This window comes from Salmo salar, chromosome ssa06 (genome assembly GCF_905237065.1).
Source record: "Salmo salar chromosome ssa06, Ssal_v3.1, whole genome shotgun sequence".
Classification (NCBI taxonomy): domain Eukaryota; kingdom Metazoa; phylum Chordata; class Actinopteri; order Salmoniformes; family Salmonidae; genus Salmo; species Salmo salar.
Window position 1 is genome coordinate 25,535,502 of NC_059447.1, and position 15,517 is coordinate 25,551,018.

The 15,517-nt window shown below is 39.6% G+C and overlaps 1 protein-coding gene across 1 annotated transcript; it reads right to left on the reverse strand.

Annotated features, from left to right (window-relative positions):
• Positions 1 to 6,850: 6,850 nt before the first annotated feature.
• alkbh7 (alkB homolog 7) lies at positions 6,851 to 13,204 on the reverse strand. Its single transcript, NM_001140387.1, has 4 exons — positions 12,831 to 13,204; positions 9,440 to 9,613; positions 9,054 to 9,178; positions 6,851 to 8,096 (listed from the first exon to the last, which is right to left on the reverse strand). Exons 1-4 carry the CDS (start codon positions 13,116 to 13,118, stop codon positions 7,976 to 7,978), a joined length of 708 nt encoding a protein of 235 aa, NP_001133859.1. The 5' UTR covers positions 13,119 to 13,204; the 3' UTR covers positions 6,851 to 7,975.
• Between the last annotated feature and the right edge of the window lie 2,313 nt (positions 13,205 to 15,517).

Below are 15,517 nucleotides of genomic sequence, written 5' to 3' on the forward strand. Positions count from 1 at the left end.
CACTTCAGTTACGTTCATTGAGTGCCCTTCAGACAGTAGATACGACCCCTCTGTTACCTTGCCAACTAAGGAACTGGCAGTGGATCAAAACATTGTGAGGCAAAGGGTAGGGGGGTCGCAATCTTTTGAAACTTAAAAACGTGCTATTAACCTGTTAGGGCTAGGGGGCAGTATTGACACGGCCGGGAAAAAAACGTACCCGATTTAATCAGGTTACTACTCCTGCCCAGTAACTAGAATATGCATATAATTATTGGCTTTGGATAGAAAACACCCTAAAGTTTCTAAAACTGTTTGAATGGTGTCTGTGAGTATAACAGAACTCATATGGCAGGCAAAAACCTGAGAAGATTCTGAACAGGAAGTGGCCTGTCTGACAAGTTGTTGTTCATCTTGGCTCTTTTTATTGAAGACTGAGGATCTTTGCTGTAACGTGACACTTCCTACGGCTCCCATAGGCTCTCAGAGCCCGGGAAAAAGCTGAATGATATCGAGGCAGCCCCAGGCTGAAACACATTATCGCGTTTGGATAGTGGCTGGTCAGAGTACTTACTCTGAGACTCAGGCGCATGCACGAGGGCACGAGATGTTTTTATTTTCTCTCTTTGTACGTATACACGCTTTCCCGGTCGGAATATTATCGCTTTTTTACGAGAAAAATGGCATAAAAATTGATTTTAAACAGCGGTTGACATGCTTCGAAGTACGGTAATGGAATATTTAGAAATTTTTTGTCACGAAATGCGCCATGCTCGTCACCCTTATTTACCCTTTCGGATAGTGTCTTGAACGCACGAACAAAACGCTGCTATTTGGATATAACAATGGATTATTTGGGACCAAACCAACATTTGTTATTGAAGTAGAAGTCCTGGGAGTGCATTCTGACGAAGAACAGCAAAGGTAATAACATTTTTCTTATAGTAAATCTGACTTTGGTGAGTGCTAAACTTGCTGGGTGTCTAAATAGCTAGCCCTGTGATGCCGGGCTATCTACTCAGAATATTGCAAAATGTGCTTTCACCGAAAAGCTATTTTAAAATCGGACATATCGAGTGCATAGAGGAGTTCTGTATCTATAATTCTTAAAACAATTGTTATGTTTTTTATGAACGTTTATCGTGAGTAATTTAATAAATTCACCGGCAGTGTTCGGTCGGAATGCTAGTCACATGCTAGTCACATGCTAATGTAAAAAGCTGTTTTTTGATATAAATATGAACTTGATTGAACAAAACATGCATGTATTGTATAACATAATGTCCTAGGGTTGTCATCTGATGAAGATCATCAAAGGTTAGTGCTGCATTTAGCTGTGGTTTGGGTTTATGTGACATTATATGCTAGCTTGAAAAATGGGTGTCTGATTATTTCTGGCTGGGTACTCTGCTGACATAATCTAATGTTTTCCTTTCGTTGTAAGCCTTTTTGAAATCGGACAGTGTGGTTAGATTAACGAGAGTCTTGTCTTTAAAATGGTGTAAAATAGTCATATGTTTGAAAAATTGAAGTTTTTGCATTTTTGAGGTATTTGAATATCGCGCCACGGGATTACACTGGCCCAAGCGTCCCACCTAGCCCATAGAGGTTAAGTGTCTATAATCAGCACAATTGCTTTCATTGCGTATTATTAATATTATTTAAATTACATAGTTATGTTTCAGTGATATATTGAGGGGGACAAATCATATTTTTCCAAGGAAGGGGGGTCGTGGTACCCCCGTCCCCCCCGGGATTTCCGCCCCTGTCCCAACCATGCCAATCTGCTCAAGAAATGACCACCAACTTTTCCCACTTCATGTAAACATCAAAAACTGCTATTGGATAAACGATATCTACTTGAATATAAAGTTGAACCCACCCTTGTAAAATCAATCAAATCGTATTTGTCACATGTGCCGAATACAACAGGTGTAGTAGACATGACAGTGAAATGCTTACTTACAAGCCCTTAACCAACAATGCAGTTAAGAAAAATACCTACAAAAAAATAAGAAATAAAAGAAACAAATAATTAAATAGCAGTAGTAAAAAACAATAGCGAGGCTATATACAGGGGGTACCGGTACAGAGTCAATGTGCAGGGGCACATTCAAATGAATGTGTTAAGACCATTATTACATGCCAATTGTGCCAGCCTTACTCCAAATACTTTCGATAATAGCAACCGGTTGGCTGGTTAAACAAAGGTTAGCAATGTAATGTAATGTAATGTCAAAGTCAAGAAAGCTTGCCAGCAGCAAGAGTCACTTGCAGCAACTGGTACTCACAGTGCTTTTTCAAAGCCTATGTCAGATACAGTGAGTGTAATTATCTCTAATGAGTGTAATTTGCTCAATATTAGGAGTTGAGAAGTAAAGTTGACTTCATTATAAATAATATATCCCCCTCTTTTATACTACTGGTATGTAATAAAAACACACAAATATCATCATATTATCACAAGGTGCCAGATTACGTTTATACAAAGTATTTTTCTGCATGTCTAAGCATATGTCTTGAGCTGTCTGTATCCTCCTGACTGGTGGTTCTGTTTTTTATTTTGTTGCTAGAATCACCAGAACTGCTCAACACAATTTTTTAAAATGGAAACATAGGGTTAAGTTGTAAAAAAATATATATATATATATATATATATATATATATATATATATATATATATATATATATATATATTAGGTTGTTGAAAAATATAAAAAATATAACACCTAAACCTATTTTTCAATTTTCAAAAATGTGGTTGTTTAAAAAACAACATATATATATATATATATATATATATTTTAAAATCTAACCCTTATTTTAAACAACCTAACCCTAAAAACAAATGTTAAAAAAAATAGGGTTAGGTTGTTTGAAAAAATATATTTATATAAATATATATATAAATATATAAATATAAATATATTTTTTCAAACAACCTAACCCTATTTTTCCATTTTAAAAAATTGGGTTGGCAGTGATGGTGATCCCATGGGATTCGAACCCACAACACTAGCGATGCAAACGCCATGCTCTAGCAACTGAGACACATAATCATATCACATCATTGCAAACCACTTAATGCCGCAATGTACTCAATTGCTGTATTGTGCATTGTTTTCTTCATGTTGATGGAAAGTCTACAGGTACAAATAGATGACCAGCCTATGTACAATACCGTGTGGTTTGTAAGTGGTTTGTAAGGATGGTCAATTAATACTGCACAAAAAGTGGTTGCGTTCCATGGTATTTCATTAAAAAACATTTTTTGATGTGGATGTTTTGGGTCTTTGTCCGTAACTTTGCACCTTTTGATGTAAATGTTTGAGGACAGGGTATTCCGTCACAATGACAATTGCAGTGAAATGGACAGGGCAACAAATCTTACAATTCCAACTATTGAATCATGCAAGATACTGTTCTTAATGATAAAACTACCTTTTTCCCAATGCAGAGATGCTGACTTTTTGTTGTTGTTGCCTGTGCTACAGAAGTCTATATGGTCTAGTAAGGACCAGTAAAGGCCCAGTGTACTTATTTTTTTGTATTAATACTTTTTTAAATCAGATTTTTTTCAGGGGGTGCACCCTCAGCAACCCGACTTCCTGAGACTATGTATGTGTATGTGCATATATTTATTATTTTATCACGGACCCCCTGCAGTACCTCCGCGAACCACCGGTTGACTTCTGCGCACTTCTGCTTAGCCTCCCACTACAGAGTTATGCAGTTTTCACATCAGATATTTTTCAGAGCTGATCTGATTGGTCAAAACACCAATTAGTGAATTGGAGTGCCTGTGTAAACGCAACCTAACATGCCTAAGACTTTACATCCAAATTACAACACAGTACGTAGGATCATAACACACATCATCAATACAGGCACATAACATGGCATCATAATTAATACAAGAATCACATTTAATCTGGCACCTTATAGTCGCTAGTTAAAGTCTACACACCCCTTACACAGTCTTCACATTTTAGCTGTTTTAAAATTACATCTAAAAAGGGAATCAATTGGATTTCCTACCAATCTATACAACCTACTCCAAATTTTCAAAGTGAAATAAACATTTAATAACATTTTCCAAATTACTAAGAAATATAAAATGATGATGTATTGATTGCGTATGCCTTCACTACCCAGAGTTAATACTTGGTGGAAGCACCTTTGGCAGCCACTACAGCTGTGAATCATTTTGAATAAGATTCTACCAACCTTGCAGAACGAATTCAAACCTTGCTGAATTAATTCAACCTTGATGCTGCCACCACAGTACTTTAAAATATAAAGGAATCAATAACAATGCATTCCTTGATACAATGATGTATCAATGACCCAACCCAAGCTCAGCTCAGATAAACCCTACCATCGTGTTGCTGAGTTGTGGTAATGCTGCAGTAAATATACATTATCCCAGGGGCGTTGGCAGTTACAATGTATGTAACCTAATTCCCCTGAATGCCTCTGTTGATCCTACATCTATTGTATACACTAATCATATGCCTATGAACCAAAGTTATACTGTTAGCACTGAGGCAGTGTGCCCTAGTAGGAAGTCCAGTGTGCCCTAGTAGGAAGTCACCGTGCACTATCAGCTCCAATATAAATAACATTGACATGTCTCCTTCTGATAAGCATCCCAGAAAAGTGCTAAAAATATCCCACATTAACATACAGTGCCTTCGGAAAGTATTCAGACTCCTTGACAATTCTTTACAATTTGTGTTACTTTACAGCTAAAATTGATTATAGAAAACAAATTCCCCAGCAATCTACACACAATACCCCATAATGACAAAGCGAAAACAGGTTTTTAGAAATGTTACCAAATTTATAAAAAATAGAATAGGTGAAAAATGTGAAATAGGGGAACGGATGATCTCCGCATGTGTGGTTCCCACCGTGAAGCATGGAGGTGGTGTGATGGTGTGGGGTTGCTTTGCTGGTGACACTGTCTGTGATTTATTTAGAATTCAAAACACACTTAACCAGCATGGCTACCACAGCATTCTGAAGCAATACTCCATCCCATCTGGTTTGCGCTTAGTGGGACTATCATTTGTTTTTCAACAGGACAATGACCCAACACACCTCCAGGCTGTGTATGGGCTATTTGGCCAAGAAGGAGAGTGCTGGAGTGCTGCATCAGATGACCTGGCCTTCACAATCACCCAACCTCAACCCAATTGAAATGGTTTGGGATGAGTTGGACCACAGAGTGAAGGAAAAGCAGCCAACAAGTGCTCAGCATATGTGGGAATTCCTTCAAGACTGTTGGGAAAGCATTCCAGGTGAAGCTGGTTAAGAGAATTAGAAGTGCGCAAAGCTGTCATCAAAATACATTTTGATTTGTTTAACACTTTTTTGGTTACTACATGATGATTCCATATGTGTTATTTCATAGTTTATGTTCTCACTATAATTCTACAATGTAGAAAATAGTAAAAATACAGAAAACCCTTGAATGAGTAGGTGTGTTCAAACTTTTGACTGGTACTGTATATCATACATACATACTTTTTACATGTATTTTTACTTTCACTTTCTTAGCTAGAGAATGCAGCTAGCTAGTTCAGCTTACTCAAGCACCCAGTTCAAACAGAGAGCGATGCTATGTTAGCTAGCTGGCTATGGCTATCCAACACTGGAACTCTTCCAAGTCAAGGTAAGCTTTTGGTTTTATAAATGTATTGCCACCTGCCGATGTAACTGCTAAACTGGTTGCTGTACTGCATGATTGTAGCAGGTATACTAACGCATTAGTTCTAGTAGCTATGTTGACTATGACGTTAATATGGTTAAAAGGATGTAGGCTGTGTGTAGCAGTTAGCGTTTATGGTATGAAAGTTTGGCTTGGAAATATTTATTTTTTCCTGCTCAGACAGCTGTTGTAGACAGCTGTTGCATTGTGCACTGAAGTCCACATCCAAAGGAAAAAGGTGAGGAGAGTGTAAATGGAGAGGAATTATACTGTATATACAACGAGCAAAGGTATTGCGGTTTATATGTGTCTGCTAGTTCTGTTTGCATGTGATCAGGGGTATATTCATTCTGTAGATTCTGTTGAAAAATCTTTCTTAAACGGAAGCAAACGGAATGAAATGGGGATAAACATAACTGAATTTGTTCAAAAGAAACTTGTTTGCAACTGTTGGACTAATGATTACACCCTAGATCAGCTAGATGCAGACAAGAGTGTGCAAGGCGGTATTGAATGTGTCACTGTCTGTCACCTTGATAACTCACATTTCTCTTGGCTTGTACCAACCTTATGATGGGTATAGGGAAAATCATTTAGTCTAAACCTATCGATGTTACATTGACCTGGGTGAATGGAATATGAATGACAGTCATCCAATATGCTGTAATAGAAATAAGGCCACGCTCATGAAAAAAAAAGAATCGTCCTCCCTCATCTTAAACGGCACTGACCGGCAAAAAAGCCTCAGTTGAAACCCCCATCTGATCATGGTTCATTTAATATGAGTAGGAGTGTAACAACTCCATCTGATTCACAGGGACCTTGTTCATTTGATAAGCAGGTCCAAAGTCTGGCACAATGCCTCAGATAACCCTTGAGTGGTACACCGCAACCCATTATACAGTACCTCAGATAACCCTTCATGGGTGGCAGACTAAAACCCGGTACACTATACCTCAGCTAACCCGTCATAGGCGGTAGACTAATATGTTAAACTATATCTCAGCCAACACGTTAAGGGCGATAGACTAAGTAACAAGTCTCAAGATTCAAAGCCTGGTCATTTTATGTTCATGAATGTTGCATTTTACCTAATGAAACCCATTGCGCGTGGTAACGGTAAAAAGTCTACTTTACGCCAGGATACACAATACGGGCTGTAACTGTAGAAACAAAGTAGCTTTATTCACATCAGGGGAATTTAGCAAAACAAGGTTGCTGTTCACGTCAGGGGAACCTCCTTGTTATTTCATTTTCATTTCCGTGTATTGTACTTTCATTCAGTATGAATCACATGATTATGAAGGCCTAAATGTATGAAAGAGAGTATTATTTTAAATGTATGTATTGTAGTTCTATCCATGTGATGTATTACATCATGTTTTTGTGGACCCCAGTAAGAGCAGTAGCTAATGGAGATGCTAATAAAATACTAAATACCACTGACAAGATCTTTTTTTTATAAACAATGATGATAAAATGTGGACTTAAAATTGAAGTTTAGTCATTAATTTAATCAGATTATTATTTTTTAAACAGGACATGGGCATGAGTCCTCTGGTTATAGGTGCCGGTTTGGAGAAGAGTTTCAGACGGTTTCTATACAGATATCCACACATTAAACAATTTGGATGGATGGACATGGAGTTACAGATTATAGATATGCCTTCAGTAACAGGATTTTTTTCCTGAAACAATTATTCTAAAAAATGTCACCAGTTATTTCCCAGGCTCTGCATTGTAGCCTTCTAGAACGCCCCATGAGCGACGCCGAATATAGGGCTATAACTATTTGAAGTATCCATTTACCTCTAAGAATTTAAAGCAATTGGTAATTACCTAGTTCAGATCTTGGATAGAAAATGCAGGTTCTCCTTCAACTGGTTCTTCTACAACTTATCAACTTGCCTTTCTATGTGGCATTTTTCAAAAGGCTAATAACTCAGATTCATTATATAACATCAATTAGCATAAGAAGTTCATATATACTTATGACAAGTCATGCAATGCACTATGACCCTTTGAAATGCATCATACATGAATGCCTTCCCAACATTTAATTCAGAATCAAATCCTGTACAGGTAGTTTATGTCGAAAAAAAGTGCTCCAATGAAAACTGATAAGAGAAAGGTCTAAATCATCTTTCCCAACATAGTCTCTCGCACAGTGAGAAAGCGTGTACATAACATTTTAACACAGCGACGTTCTGGACGTCTCAAATACCGAGCTCTGGCTATTTCCAGTGAGACTGTCACAGTTGTGTCCCTCTTGGATCTCATGCTTCAAACAGGAAGGTTCCGGCAGATGACAGAGATGCGGCGATGGCGGGGCACTCTCTGTCCAGAGAAAATAGACTCAGCATCTTTAAGGATCTCATGGGTGAACTTATATCTGGCCTGGTCCCTGGAAGGATGCATGAAAACAATGCCATCAGTCATTCACCACACAAGCACAATGTGTGAAATGCCAGGAGTTGTATCAAGTATCTCAGAGTATGAGTGCCGATTTAGGATCAGTTTAGCCTTTAAGATCACAATGAATATGAATACATGGACCAGTGTTGGTCAATTCCAATTTAATTTGAAATTCCAATGAATTCACTCATGAAGTGGAACATTTACTGTACATTGAATTCAATTTGAATGTCAACAACATTCAAATTATGGAATTAAATTGGAATTAGACTGTTTGAATTGGAATTGTGAAAAAAGTAATCTTTGGAATTTAATTGGAATTCAATATTTGTACAATTCCCAGTTAATGGAATTAATGTACTTAGTATTAAAATATATATCATTTAAACTTCCAATATAGCTAGGCTGTCTGAACAGTGACATGGTCATGAGGAATTTAATTACTTCAAGTCAAAGACTTACCTGGAATTTGAAATTAAATATAGAGGGAGAGGGAATTGAAATACTGTAGAATTGAATTTGTGGAATTAACCCCAACACGGACAGGGGAGGACCTGATCCTAGATTAGCACTCCCACTCAGATGTTTGATACATACGACTCCAGGCCATCTGACCAGATGGACCTCTGGGCCCTCATAAGGATAGTTATAGGCTATAGGAGGTGTTCAGACAGACTGTACCAACATGGACGTAACATAGAACAATTAAGTAAACCATTTAATGTTCTCCACAGGAGATACTGTGGGTTTGTTTAGTGCAGACTCTCATTACGGTATTTACTCAATTGCTCTTTCCCCGGTCAAATAAATCCATAGAATCGTTTTGGGTAGTACAATCATACCTTAGGCCTACCAGGTAGACTCTGATTACAGTGTATGCACAGGTGGTCGTTTGTAAACAATGAAAGACAGCATGTTGCTATGGCAGGTTTTATTGGGTCCTTACCTGAGTATGTAGAGAGAACGACGGGGCAGAAACAAGTTCAGCCATTCAGCGGTTTCATCCTCCCTCACCAAGCGCATCACACTGTCTGACAACAAACTCAGCCCTGCTATAGTGCTGCCACAGAACTGACAGAGAGAGGAGAGGAAGAGAAAGAAAGGGTCAGGGAGACCGTGAAAGAGAAAGGCAGGATGAAAGATCAAAAAAACAACAGGGGTGAGGGGGGGGATCAGAGAATGACTGAGTTCCAAACAGCATTGTAAAAGAAACAACAATTTTGCCAAAAAAGAATTCACATTGTGCCCAGTCAATAATCATGCACACAGAACACCATGTTCCATATTTATCATGCCTTTCATCTCAGGTTAATATGAGAGCCGTCTACCTACCTTGACACTGTCAATGTGTGGTTTGATGTATCCAGCCTTGTCCAGGTCCAGGACATGCACAGGGCCTAGGAGAGGGCTGCCCTCAGAGAAAGCCACAGCTCGGAGGCGATCCATCACCCCCTCACACACCACTCCCCACTGAGCACGCTCTGTCTCCCGGTAACCATGAATCGCCTGGTGAGCACAATGTCGAAAGAATGAATGCATTTTTTAAATTAAATGTGGGTAGGGGCCTCAAGAGAGTGATCATTGTCAACAGGGGTGGAATTGGGGTTCCAGGAGTGAAATTATTTGGATAATTTACATTGATTTCAAGGATTTTACATAATCAGAGAGTGATTTTATTTTCTAATTTTCATCCCTGACTGCCAACAAACAATGTTCTAAAAATATAAAAAAAGTGAAACATTTAAAAAAGTGATCCTTTTTAGATAAAACTATACTAAATATACACACGTCACCAAATAATTGATTAAAACCCACTGCTTTACAATGAAGGTCTACAGTAGCCTCAACAGCACTCTGCAGGGTAGCACCATGGTGTAGCAGAAAGACAGCTAGTTTCCGTCCTCCTCTGTTACATTGACTTCAATGCAAAACCTAGGAGGCTCACGGTTCTCACCCCGTCCTTAAACTTACACAGTAATAATGACAACTTCCAGAGGACATCCTCCAACCTATCAGAGCACTTGCAGCATGAACTGACATGTTGTCCACCCAATCAAAGGATCAGAGAATTAATCTCATACTGAAAGCATAAACTCCAGCTAGCTAGCACCGCAGTGCATAAAATGTGCTGAGTAGTTGACTCAAAGAGAGAGAAACAACAGTTGAACAGTTTTGAACAAATACATTAGTTTAAAAATGAAGGAGAAGCAAGAGAGAGAGAGCTAGCTATCCTTTGTATTTTTCACCTTCACTTAGCTAGCTAGTTTGGCCTACTCAAAACACCCGGCTCAGACAGAGAGGGATGCTATGTTAGATAGCTGGCTATGGCTATTCAACACCGGAACTCTTCAAAGTTAAGGTAAGCTTTTAGTTTTATTAATTTATTGACACCAGGGCCCACCTTTGTAACTGCTAAACTGCTTGCTGTCCACTGTACTGCATGATTGTAGTGGGTTTACTAACGCATTAGTTCTAGTAGCTATGTTGACTATGACGTTAGCTAATATGGTGACAACGACGTAGGCTGTGTGTAGCGGTTAGCAGTTCTGGTTTGGCTTAGAAAGTTTTTTTTGCCTGGTCAGACAGTTGATTGGTTGTGCACTGAAGTCCACAAGGGAAAAGGTGAGAGGAGGAGAGAGTGTAGAAGTGAGAAGGAATTATGCAACGAGCAAAGCGATCACGCTGTTTGTATGTGGCTGCGATCAAAGTGAACTTTAAGCATGGGGTGTATTCATTGAAAAACTTTTCTTAAATGGAAGCAAACGGAACAGGGATGAACATACCTGAATTTGTCCAATAGAAACTCTTGTTTGCAACTGTTGGACTAATGATTACACCCTAGATCAGCTAGATGCAGGCAAGAGTATGCAAGGAAGTATTGAATGTGTCATTGTCTGTCACCTTGACTACTAAAATTTATCTCGAGCTGTACGTTGCAAACTTTCATTCAGTGGCTAGATTGTAGCAACCTCATGATGGGTATAGGGAAAATCATGTAGTAGTATCATGTAGTAGCCTAAACCTATCTTATATTCAGCTGGGTGAATGGAATATGAATAACAGTCATCTAATATGTTGTAATAGAAATAAGGCCATGTTCATCCTAAAAATAATAATATTCCCTCAACTTAACCACCACTGACATAGGCCTATATATTTTACTCATGTTGAAATCTATTTTATTTTCAGTAAATTGAGTTCTATTTTGCTAATTGTAGGCTACACTGTCTTTTATTTTTGCCTCAATATATACTGAACAAAAATATAAAACGCAACATGGAACAATTTCAAAGATTTACAGTTCATATAAGGAAATTCGTCAATTTAAATAAATAAATTAGGCCCTAATCTATGGATTTCACATGACTGGGCAAGTGTCCAGCCATGGGTGGGCCTTGGAGGGCATAGGACCCACTGGGGAGCCAGGCCATGCCAATCAGATAGAGTTTTTTCCCCACAAAAGGGCTTTATTACAGACATAAATACTCCTCACCACCTCGCCCCCACCCCTCAGACGATCCTGCAGGTGAAGAAGCCGGATGTGGAGGTCCTGGACTGGCACGGTTACACGTGGTCTGCGGTTGGGAGGCTGGTTGGACGTACTGCCAAATTCTCTAAAACGACGTTGGAGGCAGCTTATGGTACAGAAATGAGCATTAAATTCTTTGGCAACAGCTCTGGTGGACATTCCTGCAGTCAGCATGCCAATTGCACTCTCTATCAGAACTTGAGACGTCAGTGGCATTGTGTTGTGTGACAAAACTGCACATTTTATAGTGGCCCTTTATTGTCCCCAGCACAAAGTGCACCTATGTAATGATCATGCTGTTTAATCAACATTTTGATATGCCACAACTGTCTGGTGGATAGATTATCTTGGCAAAGAAGAAATGCTCACTAACAGTTATGTAAACAAATTTGTGCACAAACATTTTGAGAAATAAGCTTTTTGTGCGTATGGAACATTTCTGGGAATTTTTATTTCAGCTCATGAAACATGGGACCAACACTTTACATGTTGAGTTTATATTTTTGTTCAGTGTATTTCATGATGTGTAACGTGTGCAATGATGTGCCAAATCTGTGGTTTAGTGCATAAATATTGGGCAAGTATTAGAATAAGCAGCCTCAATATTAGCAGCCATATAGGCCTAGGTGATAATATTTATCTGGAGCTAATCAGTCTTGTGGAATAATTCTAAAGTAAAGGTGAGATTTGAATGGAGAAGGCTGATCGGAGAGCACCGCTAGATTTTTTTTAAAATCTCAAACATATCAGTATCAACAAACGATCCACTTGGCAAACGTTCTTTCTGCGTTGTGTTTCGGGAAAAGTATGTTACATCTTCGGCCGATGCATCGTTAAAAACACGCATAAGCCTAAATTGCATTTCTATTGGGAAACCGGGAACTGACTGTTCAATCTAAATTAAGATCTATTCAACTTGTAATGTATGATGACGATAATTAATAGCCTAACAATTCAAATAATATAATATGGATATTGATGTTATTGCTGCCGCTGTTTTTTTCTCTACATGTTTATAGGTGAAATATAAGACTACAACGCATTTGCATGATGCCATTAGGGAAATGAATCAAAAGAGCTCCTCCGTACATACTGTAGCAGACCCTCTGAGTGTCGGCTAGCTTTATCTAGCTAACGTGAGTGTGAGCTGGGCACTTCTTTGTAGTCAACAAGCAAGGTCTATTTACAACTTACATCGTCCCAGTGGTCGAACTCGTATCGTTTCTTCCTCAGCCCAGGCTCGAGTTCTTTCATGAGGGCACCCTCCTCTTCCTCACTTATGAATTCCGTCCTCACCTCCACCTGACCGCTAAGCCTCTGGACCAACTCCCCGGTCGAACCGCAGACTAGCTGGTCATCTCTGAACTGCAGGCCGCTGTTCGTAGCAGCTCCGGAGGAACTCGCTGCCGAACTTAGACATGATGTGGGACTGCACAGAGGCCGTTTATGAATACGTCTGGCAACTGTAATCAACAGTCTCATGCTTCATTAAATAAAAATATTTATGTAGACTGTCAGATTTGCTAAATTAAGCTATGCTTTGTTGTCTGGTGGCACAGAAGTCAGATCACGAAGAAAGGCGACATTTTGAAAACGCACTGCATTGTGGGAGTTGTATTGTCGTCACACTTCAGTAAATAAATAAAGCCTGCCTAGGCCTAAAATAACAAGCTATTAACCTTTTCACTGAAATTACAACAAGATACTGTGTTATCCATGTCAAATGCATAAAGGCTACGTAAATAAGGAATGTATAAGTCTTTTTAAATCAAATTGATTGTCTTACAAGAGCGGTACCTAGGCCTAATGCTGTGAGCTCTTTTATTGTCTTTTAGGTGTTGTCTTTTTCTCACTAGGCTATCTTTATAGGTCATGCCAGAGCTATACAGTTAGAGGCTATGTAAATAAGTCATTACTTTTCATATCTACATTTGGCTCTGGGTCACGCTATCTTTGTAAAGCATGACCTACGCTCATAAATTGCTATGCAGACGACACACAATTAATCTTCTCCTTTCCCCCTTCTGATAACCAGGCGGCGAATCGCATCTCTGCATGTCTGTCAGACATATCAGTGTGGATGACGGATCACCAGCTCAAGCTGAACCTCGGCAAGACGGAGCTGCTCTTCCTCCCGGGGAAGGACTGCCCGTTCCATGATCTCGCCATCACGGTTGACAACTCCCTTGTGTCCTCCTCCCAGAGTGCTAAGAACCTTGGCGTGATCCTGGACAACACCCTGTCGTTCTCCACTAACATCAAGGCGGTGACCCGATCCTGTAGGTTCATGCTCTACAACATTCGCAGAGTACGACCCTGCCTCACACAGGAAGCGGCGCAGGTCCTAATCCAGGCACTTGTCATCTCCCGTCTGGATTACTGCAACTCGCTGTTGGCTGGGCTCCCTGCCTGTGCCATTAAACCCCTACAACTCATCCAGAACGCCGCAGCCCGTCTGGTGTTTAACCTTCCCAAGTTCTCTCACGTCACCCCGCTCCTCCGCTCTCTCCACTGGCTTCCAGTTGAAGCTCGCATCCGCTACAAGACCATGGTGATTGCCTACGGAGCTGTGAAGGGAACGGCACCTCCATACTTTCAGGCTCTGATCAGGCCCTACACCCAAACAAGGGCACTGCGTTCATCCACCTCTGGCCTGCTGGCCCCCCTACCTCTGAGGAAGCACAGTTCCCGCTCAGCCCAGTCAAAACTGTTCGCCGCTCAGGCACCCCAATGGTGGAACAAGCTCCCTCACGACGCCAGGACAGCGGAGTCAATCACCACCTTCCGGAGACACCTGAAACCCCACCTCTTTAAGGAATACCTAGGATAGGATAAAGTAATCCTTCTAACCCCCCTTAAAAGATTTAGATGCACTATTGTAAAGTGGTTGTTCCACTGGATATCATAAGGTGAATGCACCAATTTGTAAGTCGCTCTGGATAAGAGCGTCTGCTAAATGACTTAAATGTAAATATAAATGTAATAAAATCCCAACGACTCTTACATAGTCGACTTCCTCACCATAGCCTCTCTGTGGACTACTTTCATCTATCTTGCACAATGGGGGTGATGATATGGGTGTGAAGGACTGATTGATATGAGTTGTGGCGTTTAACACTCTACAAAGCTAACTCAGCATAGGTATGTACATGTATGCGGACACTTTAGAACACTGTTTTTTTTTACTAATTGCTGCTGTACAAACACATGAAAATGATTGACTAGGCAAACTAGTCTCCTTTTATGCAACAAAAGAAACAGAAAGATTAAACAGGTTCTCTGGTGGGCCTTAATAAAAAAAAAGCCAACCATGAATAGTTGATGGTTGATGTATCCACCTGCCATTACTCAACAGAGGACACAATTATAGCCTAATCAGGCGGGGTTTTGTTGAGGACAGTCATGCAGCTTACTACAACCCCCCAACCGTCACTTTGAGTGACTAGGACCTTGAACCGTGTGAATCAAGGATTCTTGAATGTCGGGACAATCCTTGTCTGGCAGGGAAACTTTATTGTTATAGTAAAAAAAATGTTTTGTTCATTATTTGAGCTTAAAAATCAAATGTAGAGGTATTTTATAAGGAAAAATATTTGTTTTTGGAATTTTCAAAAATAATTTCATTATTAATTTCCAAGCCTGGAAATGGCCTTGTCCGGATCAAAGGATCTCAATTTCAAACTCTCCAAAAAAGTGTTTACAAAACAGGCAATAATGGATATTAACTGAAAAAGTATCTAATGTAGTTTCTTGCAATAGCCCTCTGTGACATTTGATAATATTTCTCTCAAAACTGTGATTCCTAAAAATATGTGTCAGGAAATTAGGTGAACTCCATCAGATTTGTCTAAAATACTAAATGAATCAGGAATGAGCAGGGT

Coding starts and splice junctions, on each gene's coding strand:
- alkbh7 (NM_001140387.1), bottom strand. CDS start 13,118: ATGAGACTGTTGATTACAGTTGCCAGACGTATTCATAAACGGCCTCTG. Junction 9,614..12,830: donor AGTTCGACCACTGGGACGAT/GTAAGTTGTAAA, acceptor TGTGCTCACCAG/GCGATTCATGGTTACCGGGA. Junction 9,179..9,439: donor CACACATTGACAGTGTCAAG/GTAGGTAGACGG, acceptor TCTCTCTGTCAG/TTCTGTGGCAGCACTATAGC.